At 40.1% G+C, this 13,891-nt stretch overlaps 1 protein-coding gene across 1 annotated transcript in view; it reads left to right on the top strand.

The window, feature by feature from the left end:
- Nucleotides 1-13,891, top strand: part of mtrr (5-methyltetrahydrofolate-homocysteine methyltransferase reductase) — a 60,244-nt gene that overhangs the window by 11,890 nt on the left and 34,463 nt on the right. The window contains exons 6-9 of the mRNA XM_078237418.1: nucleotides 801-929; nucleotides 4,266-4,419; nucleotides 7,463-7,551; nucleotides 9,986-10,166. Coding sequence (XP_078093544.1) covers nucleotides 801-929; nucleotides 4,266-4,419; nucleotides 7,463-7,551; nucleotides 9,986-10,166 — 553 coding nt within the window. The remainder of the gene's footprint in view (nucleotides 1-800; nucleotides 930-4,265; nucleotides 4,420-7,462; nucleotides 7,552-9,985; nucleotides 10,167-13,891) is intronic.

Below are 13,891 nucleotides of genomic sequence, written 5' to 3'. Positions count from 1 at the left end.
TTGGCTCACTTGTCTCCATTGCGCAGACACTTTACTATCTGGATATTGTAACCTTTGGGTTAAATTTTTTTGCCTTGCCTTCCAACCTCAAGTCATCAGCACAGAAAGTATCATTTTTGGCCTGCACAGGACTTAAGCCTGTGCAGGCCTAAATGCTCTTTCTGGATTGCTTTGTTGGCGTGGTCCACTTGGCTTGATATTAACTGTCCGGAGAAGAAGCAAGAGTCAGTACTGCCAACAACACCAGCAGCCCCTCTGACAATTTTTAATGATAGTCATACAGAAGTTAGTAAACTTTGCTTCACCATATCTCTACCAATCATACAATGACAGCATGATCAAGCCTCGATGAGCAGTGAGCCTGATGTACATGTCCTTCCTTGGAGATATTATTTTTCAGCAGCAGCAACAAGTTTGATTAAATGTAAACGTTTATGACAGTTTTGTGCAATAAAAATACTTATGGTATGGTACAGTGATGACAAGGTGTCTGTGGAATTTCTAAAATATTGGAGTGGGGCCTTGGAAGCAAAAAGAATGACGGAGAACCTCTGGTATATAGCAGAAGGTTGAACAAGAGAGACTTGGAAGTTTATACTGAAAACTAAATTGTTAAATTGATAACTTCAAATTACTATGGATAAATTGGGATGTAAAGTTGGGAAAATATAGTTTTTAGACTTTGCTTAATGTCTATTGTCAAAGAACCCAACATGAGGGCAATTCTGCAAACTCTAAATATTCTGGAGTTATTTGATATTTTTTTTTCTAAATTCCTTTCCCCGCTGTTTAATCCTCAGGTCTCCCAACAAGATTGCTTTTCCTTGGCATCAAACTTTATGGTGTTTCAGGTTCCCGTGGCTAAAGCAATTTCTCTAACTCGGGAGGATGCAGTGAAAACTGCCCTATTTTTGGAACTTGATATTTCAGTAAGTCCTCCTAATTTAATTTTGGCGTTTCCACCAGAGATGAAACGTTGTGTATGTGGTGTTGAACATGAGATATAAAATGTTGTGCCACCAAAGAATGTGATGCAGCTTGTACAATTCCTCAAGTGAAGATTTATTTTAACCAAAATTGCTTAGACAGATTGAGGTTATTTTGATGAAAAGGTAAAATCATTGTTATGATCTGGCAGGTGGCCAATGCCGTGTAAACCAAAACCCAAAGGGAAACTTGGCAAGCTGTCGCAACTATTTTCTATTTTGTTTTATTATGAGAAGATGTGTGTTTTGAAATCGGGAGCCACAAATTCCAGCAACACTTTTGGAGATTTAAAATTAAAACATTTATTAACAAAATTAAACACACAAGCTTACATTTACACAGTTAAAATTCATCTCTGAATATCTCCCCAAATGATTCCTACTTGGTTAGACTTGCAAATAAACATTCCTTTCGGCAACAGTCCCCATACATATTTAATCTTTATATAAAAAAACAATTCCAGTAATATTACCCCACTATTGCTGTAGGGAAAAGTTGTCCCAAGGCTTCTGTAGCACTCCTACTCTGCTGTGGAACATCCCAAAAACTTAAAACAACACCCTGCTTTCTGACAAAAATAGACTGACACTTCTGGGTTGGCCAAAAATTCCTTCACTTCAAAGACAGTGAAATAAGATAATGGGTCACAATACAATTGCTCACCTCCTGGGAGCAAGTTATAGAATGGCATTGGCAAATGTCTCTGAGCTGATTCCTTTCCCAGATATTTGTTTTGGGTTTGGCACATCTAGTGTGTAGATTGAGGGGACGATTCTCCCAAAAACAAAATTGTGTTGAATTCATATGAAAACTGGAGTAACAGCAGGAGTTTCAAAATGAACCTCCCACACTCTGAGCAATGTTGCGATCAGTAGCATGATTTGCATGAAAAATCAGGGGCGGGGCCTAACCCTGTTGGAAAGGCTGGCAGCATAGCACTGAGCAGGCCACTGCACATGTGTTGATTGATTTGTCAGGGCCCAACCCCAATCACTGGCTCCCTCCCTCCCCTGCGTCACTGAGCCCTCTACAGAGCGGCAGTGGGGCCCCACCCCCTTGGCACTGCCTGATGCCCTGGTGGGCAGTGCCAGGGGGTCAAGCTGGCACTGCCCAGGCAGCAACCCCTTACCCCCAACTTTCCTCGGGTGGGGGGGACCTCGATTGGCCTTTCCTTCACTCCAGTGGGGTCAGGCCGCCAGCACCCCGCAAGTGGGGAGCTGTTGTAAACCCTGCTGCTGTGAAACACTCCTGGCGGTGGTGAAGAGGCGCGCCGGCCCAGAGACGTCAGTCCGGAGGCCGTGTCACCCAGCGGTGAGCCCACTAAACAGCCTCTGCTTGAGTTTCTCGGTGAATTGCCCCGGCATAGTTGTAATTTATAGGCACAGTATACTGAATTTAATGGCATGATAACATTTTTGATGACGAGGGTGTGGGATTCCTCTTTTTCTCCTTTCTAAATTAACGTTATATACTCTGGTTTGTAAGGTTGCCACTGTGTGCAGTATTATTGCACTTGGCTGGATGGTTGGTTTGTGATGTAGAGCGACACCAACTGTGTGGTTTCAGTTCCTGTACCGGCTGAAGTTACTCAGAGGCCCGTCTTTGCAACCTTGCCCCTCACTGAGGTGTGGTGATCCTGGGTTAAAATCACCACCAGTCAGCCCCCCCCCCCCCCCTCCTCAAAGAGGAGAATAGCCTGTCATCTGGGACTATGGCAATTTTACCTTCATTGGTGTGCTAGTTTTGCCCACTGTTGGCTCTGGTCAGAGGTTATGGGTTGAACTTCTAATGGAATATCTTGCTTTGCTGGACACTCATTAACGAAACCGGTTTGGAGGTCACTATGCTCAATTTATGGTGTTATTCTTTCTCCTCTCTACTTTGAGAGTGAATTCTCATAGTTTTGGTACAGAACCTAATGCTTGAAATACAATTTGAGGGATTGTTGCATTATCTGAGGTGTAGCCTTTGAAGGAGACTTTAAACCAAGGCTCAGGTGTATATTAAATGTCCCATGGAGTTAAAGAAAACATGGGCAAAGCAGAATCAACAGCAACAGTCAAAAGGGAATTGAGTAAATACTTGTAGAGAAATCAAATACAGAGCAATGGAGGAAGAGCAGAGAAGTTGTATTAAATGGATTGCTCTACCAAAAATCTGGCACAGGCATAAAGGGTCAAATGGTGGCCTAATGTGCTGTGCTTTTTATGATTTATGACTAACATTCTTGCATAATGAATACTATAATAAAATAGATAAATCAGTCATTGTCATTTTTGAAACTTTGCAGTTGGCAAAATGTCTACAATGTTTGTATACATAATTTTGATATTACTTCAGAAATCAACCTGGTTGAGTGAGGCACTTTTATGCAGAGGCTATTATAAAAGTGAATTGTATATGATTGTTTGGAAATAGCCAACAGCACATTGCACATTAAAAATTATATTTCATGAATAAATGAAATGTGGGACTGCAGAGATATGTAGACCAGACCATAAAGGATAGTGAATTCCCTTTCCAAGCATCTCAGTAAACCTCAGTTTTCATGGTTACTTTACCTGGTGCCAACCCCAAATCACCTGATTTAATTAATTCCAGTTCTCAAAGTGCGATAGTGGAATTGAGCGCACAATCTCTAGATTGCTAGTCCCATACCACACCATCTAAAGTGTCTGTACTCTATCTATTCATATAGATCAAAATAGTAGACCTGGCTCTACTGTTATGATTGCAAATAATACATGCTAAGATGTGGTTCAGTAGCTAAAATAGATAATAGTTTGGGGGTTTTAACAGTTCAAGGTAGTTTAAGTACCAGGGATGAATTTATTACTGTTAGAGTAACTATCTGCTTCCACTTTTGTTTCATAAGATTTCATCATCTTTCCTTTATTGAATCTTTCTTCTCAGTTTCAATGGTGTAGTTAGGAGACCGTTGTGACCAATAGGATTGTGGCCTCATTGTGTTGTGATGCTTTACCTTTTGATTAGCTGCAAATTATTAACTCCTCTTTACATCAGATGTAGTGAATGAGTTATTTTAACATCAGTAACGGAAGTGCAAGATACACTATAGAAATTGTTTGCATACTTTTAATAAAAATAATTGCGTAGGCTATTTAAATTGCAGATACCACAAATGTAAATATATAATTTAATTGGGTTACTTGAAACTTTTGGCAAACTACTCCCTCCTCCATCATCTTTGATTGTAGGAAATAATATTATTTGAGTAATCTGTGGATCATAAAAGTTGTAAAATAATTATTTTGCAGAAAACATCAATGACCTATGAGCCTGGAGATGCTTTCAGCATTATATGTCCAAATAGTAGGAGTGAAGTGGAAGAACTGATTCAGAGACTTGGGCTTGCAGACAAGAGAGACCATGTTGTTGAAATAAGCATCAGACCAAACAATAAGAAAAAAGGTATCTGAAAGTAAAGTGCTTCAAGATCTATTCGGCCTATTGTGTAGTTAAAATCATAACCCAGTAAAGTGAAGTAGTAAAAAGAAAGATTTAAGAAATTAATTCCAGAGAGTAAAGTTAAGGTGGCTGAAGCCTCTGCTATGGAAGTGAAGAGGAGCTAGCAAGCATGAAAAGGTAATAATTACAAAGATCTTATTTAGCAGACTGAGTTGAGACATTTTCTTTTGTTAAGCGACCATAAGACATAGGAGCAGAAGTAGGTCGTTCAGCCCATCCAATCTGCTCCGCTATTCAATGAGATCGTGACTGATCCGATATGATCTTCAACTCCATATTCCTGCTTTATCCTCATAATCTTTGATTTCCTTACTGATTTAAAAATCTGTCTCTCCCAACCTTGAACATACTTAATGACCCAACCTCTACAGTAAATAATTCCGCAGATTCATTATCCTGAGAGAAAAAGTTCCTCCTCATCTGTCTTAAATGGGTGAACACAGTAAGAGTTTTAACAACACCAGGTTAAAGTCCAACAGGTTTATTTGGTAGCAAATACCATTAGCTTTCAGAGCGCTGCTCCTTCGTCAGATGGCTACCAAACAAACCTGTTGGACTTTAACCTGGCGTTGTTAAAACTCTTACTGTGTTCACCCCAGTCCAACGCCGGCATCTCCACATCTTAAATGGGTGACCCATTACTCTGAGATTATGTCTGCTGGTCCTAGACTCTCCCACAAGGGAAAACCAACCTCTTGGGGAGCTTGACAGGGCAGATGCTGAAAATCCAATATGTATCAGTAATGTCACCTCATTCTACTAAATTCCAATGAGTACAAGCCCAAATTACTCAACCTCTCCTCATAAAAGAAATCCCTCCATACCCTGGATCAACCGAATGAATCGTCTCTGGGCTGCCTCCAATGCCAGTAGAGGTGCCAGAGGATTCAAAAACTGCCAATGTGACAGCGGAGCGGGGGGGGGGGGGTGGTTTGGCTAACTGATAGCATTCGCATTCCGAGTGTGCTCTAACTAGTGCTTTGTACAATTTTAGCAAGACTTCCCTATTTTTATACTCCATTCCCTTTGCGATAAAGGCCAACATTTCATTTGCTTTCCATATTACCTGCTAAACTTGCATGCTAGCTTTTTGTGATTTATGCATGAGGACCCACCAACCCTCTTCGCCCTCAAAATTATGATTTTAGTCATCTTTTGTTGGTGTTTAAAACTTTCCAAATCCTTTGGCTTACCATGAATCATTCGTCTCATTTAATAAAGAAAAACTTCTATACCAATTTCAAATTATAGAAGTATGGAAACAGAAGTAGGCCATTTGGCCCCTCAAGTCTGCTCCACCATTCAATCAGATCATGGCAACTTTCAAATGCAACTTTCCTGCACTATCCCCATATCTCTCGATATCTTGAAGAAATGCAATGACAGAGCCTGCACAACCCCTGGGGTAGAGAATTCCAAAGATTCTGTCCTCTGAAGAAATTCCTCCTCACCTCAGCCCTAAATGGCTTACCCTCCTCGCCAGCCAGGCAAAACATCCTGCCTGTGTGCACCCTGTAAGAATTTTGTATTTTTCAATGAGATTGCCTCTCATTCTTCTAAACTCTAGAGGATAGAGGCCCAGTCTCTTCATAGTAAATTCCACCATCTCAAGAATCAATCTGGTGAACCTTCAATGCACACTCCCTATGCCCAGTATATCCTTCTTTGGGTAAAGTGACCAAAGCTGTGCACACTACTCCAGGTGCGGTCTCACCAAGGCTCTATGTCCAACAATTGCAGAAAGACATCTTTATTGCTGTATTTAAATACTGTTGCAATACCATTTGTCATCCTAATTGTTTGCTGCATCTGCATGTTGGTTTTCAATGACTCGTGTACGGTTGCCTAGGTCCCTTTGGACTTCAAAGCTTCACAATCCTCCATCATTTAGGAAATACTCTGCATTTCCTACTAAAGTGGATAACTTCAGATTTTTTGTATTATATTTCATCTGCTGTGTTCCTGCCTCCTCACTTAGTCTGTCTAAATCCTCTTGAAGCCTCTTTTCATCCTCACAATTCACGCTTCCACCTAGCTTTTGTGTCATCAGCAAATTTGGAAATGTTACATTGCCTTTCATAAATCCATGTTGACTTTGCCAAATCCTACCATTATTTTTAAAGTGTTCAGTTATCACATCCTTTAGAATGGATTCTAGCAGTTTTTCTACTACTGATGTCAAGCTAACAGATCTATAGTTTCCCTTTTTTCTTTTTTCCCCCATTCTTAAATAATGGCTTTACATTTCCTACCAATTTGCAAGCCAGAATCTATAGAATTTTGGAAGAAGATCACCAGTGCATCCACTATCTCTGCAGCCATCTCTTGTAACACTCTGGGATGTAGATCATCAGGTTCAGGAATTTATCAACTTTCAGTTCCATAATTACTCCAGTACTATTTTTTACTAATCCTAATTCTTCATTCTTGTTTGTTCCTTGGTTCTCCCGTATTCCTAGGAGGATTCTTTTCTATCTTCCTTCGTGAAGACAGACAAAATGTATTTCTCTGCCATTTCCTTATTCCCCATTTATAAATTCTCCTTTCTGTGCCCGTAATGGACCCTCATTTCTCTTGGCTAATCTTTTCATTTTTAAATACCCCTAGTGGCTTTTATAGTCTCTTTATTCATTTGTCCATTTTGATTTATTTTCCCAACCCCTCCCCCACAGGGCCATCTATAACATGATTTGCTTTCACAGAGTACTGATCTTGGTTCTGCTTTTAAAATGTTCTGCCTTCTTTAATCTTTATCATCAGTCAGCATTAACAATCTGCCTTGTGTCTGACATTATCAATCTCTCCTGAGTTCTCACCTATCCCTGACTTTCTATTATGTGCTAGCTTCTCCAGCTGCCTCCAACTATTTTGTGTCCATGGTGAAAATTAGCATGAATAGGTTGCCAAGTTTTAAGTTACTTTGAAACATATATGTATGAATTCAGTTTACAAGGCTTACCAAAATGTTTCTTTTTTTTTGATTCAGGTGCTCACTTGCCCGAATACATACCAAAGAAAAGTACGCTGCAATTCATTCTGATTTGGTGCCTGGAAATACGATCGGTTCCAAAAAAGGTACCTAGGCAGGTGTTCCAGCATTATACCTAAATTTTAACATTTATTAATAATGATCATCATTGGCCATAGTCCACTGACTATATCATCTTGACAATGACTGTGAGAACAACAAAGTTGCTTTAATGTTATTTCAATAAACAAAATCTAAACTGGGAAAACACAGTTTAGATGAGAAAACCCAAAAATGAGTAGGAGATTGAATTTGTAGCACTTCTTGGGGGTAGAGCGGGGGGTAGCATCCACAATATGATCAAGGGCATCTGTGAAGAGAGAGACAAAGGAAAGTGAGGAAGCTGTGAAAGAGTCCTTACAAAGAAGTCATTCGGCCCACTGGGTCTGCACCAACTCTCTGAAAGAGCATCCCATCCAGGCCCTCCCCTCTGCCCTATCCCCGTAACCCTGCGCATTTGCCAGGGCCAATCCACCTAACCTACACATCTTTGGACACAAAGGGGCAATTTAGCATCACCAGTCCACCTAACCTGCACATCTTTGGGCTGTGGGAAGAAACCCACACAGACACAGGAAGAATGTGCAAACTCCACACACTCACCCAAGGCTGGAATCAAACCCGGGTCACTGGCACTGAGGCAGCAGTGCTAACCACTGTGCTCCATGCCACCTTACCAGTCACATGTGCTTGAAACATTAACTCTGTTTCTCTTTGCACAGGTGCTGCCATATGGCTGTGTTTTTCCAGCATGTTCTTTTTATTTCCAATGCATCTAACTACTTGAAGCAATTGGAGTGAAGCAAAGCAAATAGGTCGATTTTATAGTCAGCGGCAAGTGTCATTGTTTCACTACTAACCCCATTGCTGTCCATGAATATCTAGAGATCTCTGTGGTGTGAATTCTACATTTCCTGACAATTTGTGTCTGTTGCAAAATCAAACTGATTTCCAGGGGTCCAACAACAGTGGTGTCATCAAGTAGGGTAAAGAATGAATTACATTGAAGAATTCTAACTAACAGAAACCAGAAAGCTGAAATATCCAACCTTTTGCTTTTAGATTAAATTCATGATTATTTTTAATCCTAATGGAAAAGTTTTGATAAGACACACCAGGAAAATTAGTTTGCCAGGGCTAGAGGTTGTTCAACAGTATTTATGACTTTGTACATTGCTTAAAAAAACCCTATTACAACTCATTTAAAAGGTGTATAATTTGCAGGGGTGAGGTTTAACCAATGACATTACTGCATAAAAGGGGTGGTTCCCAATGATTTATTGGCTTCTAATGTTTGCCACCTGTGGGACTTTAACACGCACCTTGTGAAGGAACAGGGAATCACTGATGACAGCTTCTAGACTTCCTTGTTTAATTCCACCTTCATGAATATCAGAAGTTGCTGTCAGTTTCACAGGGTAAAAGTGGAAAACTGATTTTTCTGCTGCAATTGTAACTGCAAAATCCAAGCTGATCTGTCTGTAAAGAGCAAATGGAATATCTTTAAATCACTAATGCTGAACCTGCAGTACGATAGTGTACCTATTGGCAAGCTCAGAATATGAAGCTTGGCCCTAAATAAAATAAATTCATGTTGAGGCAAAGAGGAAAATTGATCAAATCATGAGAAGAGGAAGAGGTTCACTGGGATAGCTATATGGAGGTACAAAAATACATCAAGCAATGAGAGAGGGAACAAAGGGCAAAAAAACTGTATCTCTGAGGTAAAATATTTTAGTACTATGATCCTGAGAGGGCTGTTTGAGTGAAAAGATGCATGTGAACTTGAAGCTAACGATGAGTATGAAATAGTAAATATGCTAATTGTAAATAGGATATTTTAAATATTTAAGTTCTGGAGGTAATGAGAGTAAAACCACACGATGTTGGGGTGATGAGGAAAGACAACACCAAAAGAACAATCTGCATTATTTAGTCGCATTAACCTCGAAACACATCTAATCATAGAATTTTACAGTGCAGAAGGAGGCCATTCAGCCCATTGAGTCTGCGCCGACCACAATCCCACCCAGGCGCTATCACCATAACCTCTTGCATTTACCCTAGCTAGTCCCCCTGACACTAAGGGACAATTTAGCACTGGAGGAAACCCACACAGACATGGGGAGAATGTGCAAACTATACACAGTGACCTAAGCCAGGAATCGAACCTGGGGCTGTGATGCAGCAGTGCTAACCACTGTGCTGCCAGAAGTGTTATCAGATATAAATAGATAGAGATAGTAGGGGGACCAAATGCTTACTTGGAGGTATGTTTTGAGGAGGATCATAAAAAAGGAAAAGGAAGTGGAGAAATGGAAGGGGTCCTAGGAAGCTCCAACACAGCCTTGAGGCAAAAGCAGTGAAGGGTGGTTCAAAAGGCCAGAATCTTCACATCATGAGAGAATTGTTATTTTTAAGGGGAATGCACTTGGCATTTTCTGTGTTTAATTTTGGTTTATTCTATATTGTATATTTTAGGCATGTTTGCGAGCATTGGCTGAATATACCTCTAACCCTTGTGAAAAACGGCGACTGCAGGAACTGAGTAGCAGACAGGGTGCTGCAGACTACAACCGGTACCTAAGAGATCACAACATCTGCCTGCTTGATGTTCTTGGTGCTCTTCCATCATGCCGTCCACCACTTAGCCTACTATTAGGTCAGTCCTCTTTATCATTTCTTTCCTTTATCCAGATCCCAAACAACATGAAGTACAAAATCTTAGAACTGTTCAGCATTGTTCAGTCATTAAAGTTGAATTAAGGCAGCATGGTGGTTAGCACTGCTACCTCACAGTGCCAGGGACCTGGGTTCAATTCCTGGCTTGGGTCACTGTCTTTGCGGAGCCTGCACATTCTCCCCGTGTCTGCGTGGGTTTCCTCTGGGTGTTCCAGTTTCCTCCCACAGTCCGAAAGGCGTACTGGTTAGGTGCATTGGTTAAGCTAAATTCTCCCTTGGTGTACCCGAACAGGCGCCGGAGTGTGGTGATTAGAGGATTTTCACAATAACTTTGTTGCAGTGTTAATGTAAGCCCAAGTGTGACACTAATAAATGAACTTTAAGTTTTGAAACTCTGACATTAGCTTTGATAGTTTCTCAGTTTTGTTCCAAATAGATCCCTAATGATAAAAGTGAACACTTGAGGGTACTGTTTCATTTTATGATTGTTCCACTGTAGTTTTCCTGTACCATCATACAAAAAGGAGCTGTTTACTCCTGTCTAAATCTAAAATGAATTTATGATTTCATTATAGACATTCCATGTAGAGACATGGATTTTGTAGCTTTGCTGAAGGTGATTCCGAGGACAAGTCTTTTTGTAATAAATGTATTTTGTCTATCTAGTGTTACTGATTCAGAGACTGAATAATTTAAATTCCATTTTTATTAAATATAACTCTGGAATTTCTGCTGGTGCTTTGCAGATTGACAACTATGGTTCTCCTCTGCTTTAAAAACTGTAGATGAACAATATTTTCAAATCATTACTACATATTCATTATCTCTTCCTCTCCATTTTAGAATAGTGTGTGTAAAGCAAAACACAGCAGCTGAGGTTAGATTTTTGCTATTTAACGATACCCCATACAGGGGAATGAGAGTTTCTACCTTTTGGTCCTGGGTTTGGAAAGTGCTATCAATGATTAACTGCACTCTGGGGCTGCAACCAATTAAAAACACAGTGATGGGGTGGTTTGTCTTGCACTAGAGGGAAAGACTAGAGTTAGGCAGATCTAGGGGAAATTGGCTATGGTTCACTGCTTACTTTCTTGCCAAGTGTCATAATTCATCCATATTGAATTCCATCTTTCACGGATTTTTCCATGCATATCTAATTTAGCTTATTTTGTGGAGCTATCTTTTAATTTTGGAAGCAGGTGAATTTGGATACAACCATTGATTAACTTACTGGTTACTTAGTGCGGTAGTTTTGTTGACATCTTTCTCTTTATGCCATACAGAACGTTTTATTTTTTGATATTTGTTTCATTCTCCAAGACATGCATTCTGAATTATATTGAATTTTTAATTACCTGGTTTCAAGTTGATTGAGTTGAAAGATTCGGGTTGCACAGATGCAATTGAGGGAAAGGAAGTAAAGATGGACAATTTGGCCTAATGTGTGGAAGTCACCAGCATCTTTCAAGATGTTGCAGAGAACACTAAACATGTGCATTAAAAATCAATTGCAAATGTCAATTGAAAATAAGTTTTTTTTTGGTCTACCAGAGCTCAATTACCCCGTATAAAATTTAAATCTACCATTGCAAAACATAAAAACATAGAAAATAGGAGCAGGAGAAGGCCATTTAGCCCTTTAATATGATCATGGCTGATCATACAACTCAATAGCCTGATTCTTTGATCCCTTTTGCCCCAAGTGGTATATCTAACTGCTTCTTGAAAACGTACAAGGTTTTGGCCTCAACTACTTCCTTTGGTAGCAAATTCCATATGCTGACCACTCTCTGGGTGAAGACATTTCTCCTCCTCTGTTCTAAACGGTCTACCCTGTGCCCTCAGGCTGTGATCCCTGGTTCTGGACACCCCCTAACATCGGGAACACCCTTCTTGTATCTACCCAGTCTAGTCCGGTTAGAATTTTATAGTTTCTGATATCCCCCCCCCCCTCGTTGTTCCGAACTCCAGCGAATACAGTCCTAACCAATTCGATCTCGTCACAGACGTTAGCCTTGCCATTCCCGATATCAGTCTGCTGCACTCCTTCTACAGCAAGAGCATCCTTCCTCAGATAAGGAGATAAAAACTGCGCACAATATTCCAGGCGTGGCCTCACCAAGGCCCTGTAAGATTGCAGCAAGACATCCCTGCTCCTGCACTCAAATCCTCTCGCTATGAAAGCCAACATAACATTTGCCTTTTTAAAAAAACTGCATTCTGCACCTGCATGCTTACCTTCAGCGATTGGTGCACAAGGACACCCAGGTCTTGTTGCACATTCCCTTCTACTAATTTATGGCCATTCAGATAATCGACTTTCCTGTTCATTTGTCAGCAAAGTGGATAGCCTCATTTATCCAAATTATACTGCATTGCCATTCATTCCCCACTCACTCAACTTGTCCAAATCACACTGAAGGATCTCTGTATCCTCCTCCTCAGCTTACTGTTCCACCCAGCTTTGTGTCATCTGCAAATTTGGAGATATTACATTTAGTCCCCTCATCTAAATTTTATATTTGGAAAAAGACCTGTTTATTCCTACTCTTTGTTTCCTGTGTGCCAACCAGTTTTCTATCCATCTCAATACACTACCCCCAACCCCACACGCTTTAATTTTACACGCGAATCTCTTATGTGGGATAGAGCCTGAGTGGGATTGTTGTTGGTGCAGGCTCGATGGACTAAATGTCTCCTCTTTCACTGTAGGAATTCTATGATTCTTTGATTCTATAGAATCTTGGAAGATGACCACCAATGCATCCACTATTTCTTGGGTCACTTAAGTACTTTGGGATGTAGATTATCAGACCCTGGGAATTCATTGGCTTTCCATCCCATCATTTTCCATTCCACCATTTCTCTACTAATACTGATCTCCTTCAGTACCTCCTGCTCACTAAACCCAATGTTCCCCAACATTTCTGGTATCTTATTTATGTCCTCCTTTGTAAAGACAGAACCAAACTATGTATTCAGTTGGTAAGCCATTTCTTTGTTCTCCATTTATAAATTCCTCTGTGACTGTAAGGGACCTACATTTGTCTTCACTGATCTTTTTCTCTTTACATATCTATAGAAACTTTTAAGGTCAGTTTTTATATTCCCCACAAGCTTCCTCTCGTACTCTATTTTCCCCTTCTTAATCAGTCCATTGGTCCTTCTTTGCTGAATTCCAAATTGCTCCCAATCCTCAGGTCTTTTGTTTGTTTTTCTGGTCAATTTGTTTGTCTCTCCCTTGGATCTAAAACTATCTCGTATTTCCCTTGTAACCATGGTTTGGCAATCTTTCCAGTTTTACTTTTGCGCTAGACAGGAATAAACAATTGTTGCACTTCTTGAATGCTAAAATTACACTTCTATGTGCTGTTTTTGTGCAGCTTAGCTGATGGGTTATTGGTTATACTCATGACAAATGCATGTCCACCACACTCATTGATTTATTATCTCTGAGTCAAATGACTGGGTTTCAATTTTTCAAATCTGGAGCATGATCCAAAATATCTCTACAAATCCTAATTTTTTTTTTTTAGCTTTGTCCACTTAAGTGAACATGAGCGTATAAACATTTTATTTTTCCTGTTTCTGTCTTGTAATCCATTTGGGTTCTAGGATCTTATTTGGCAATCCACTTAATGTTCTAATGCTAAGAGATGCTAGCATCTGATTTTTAATTATTTTATGAAAGTCTTGCATTAACGT

This window comes from Mustelus asterias, chromosome 2 (assembly GCF_964213995.1).
Source record: "Mustelus asterias chromosome 2, sMusAst1.hap1.1, whole genome shotgun sequence".
Taxonomy (NCBI): domain Eukaryota; kingdom Metazoa; phylum Chordata; class Chondrichthyes; order Carcharhiniformes; family Triakidae; genus Mustelus; species Mustelus asterias.
This window is presented reverse-complemented; position numbering and strand designations above follow the sequence as displayed.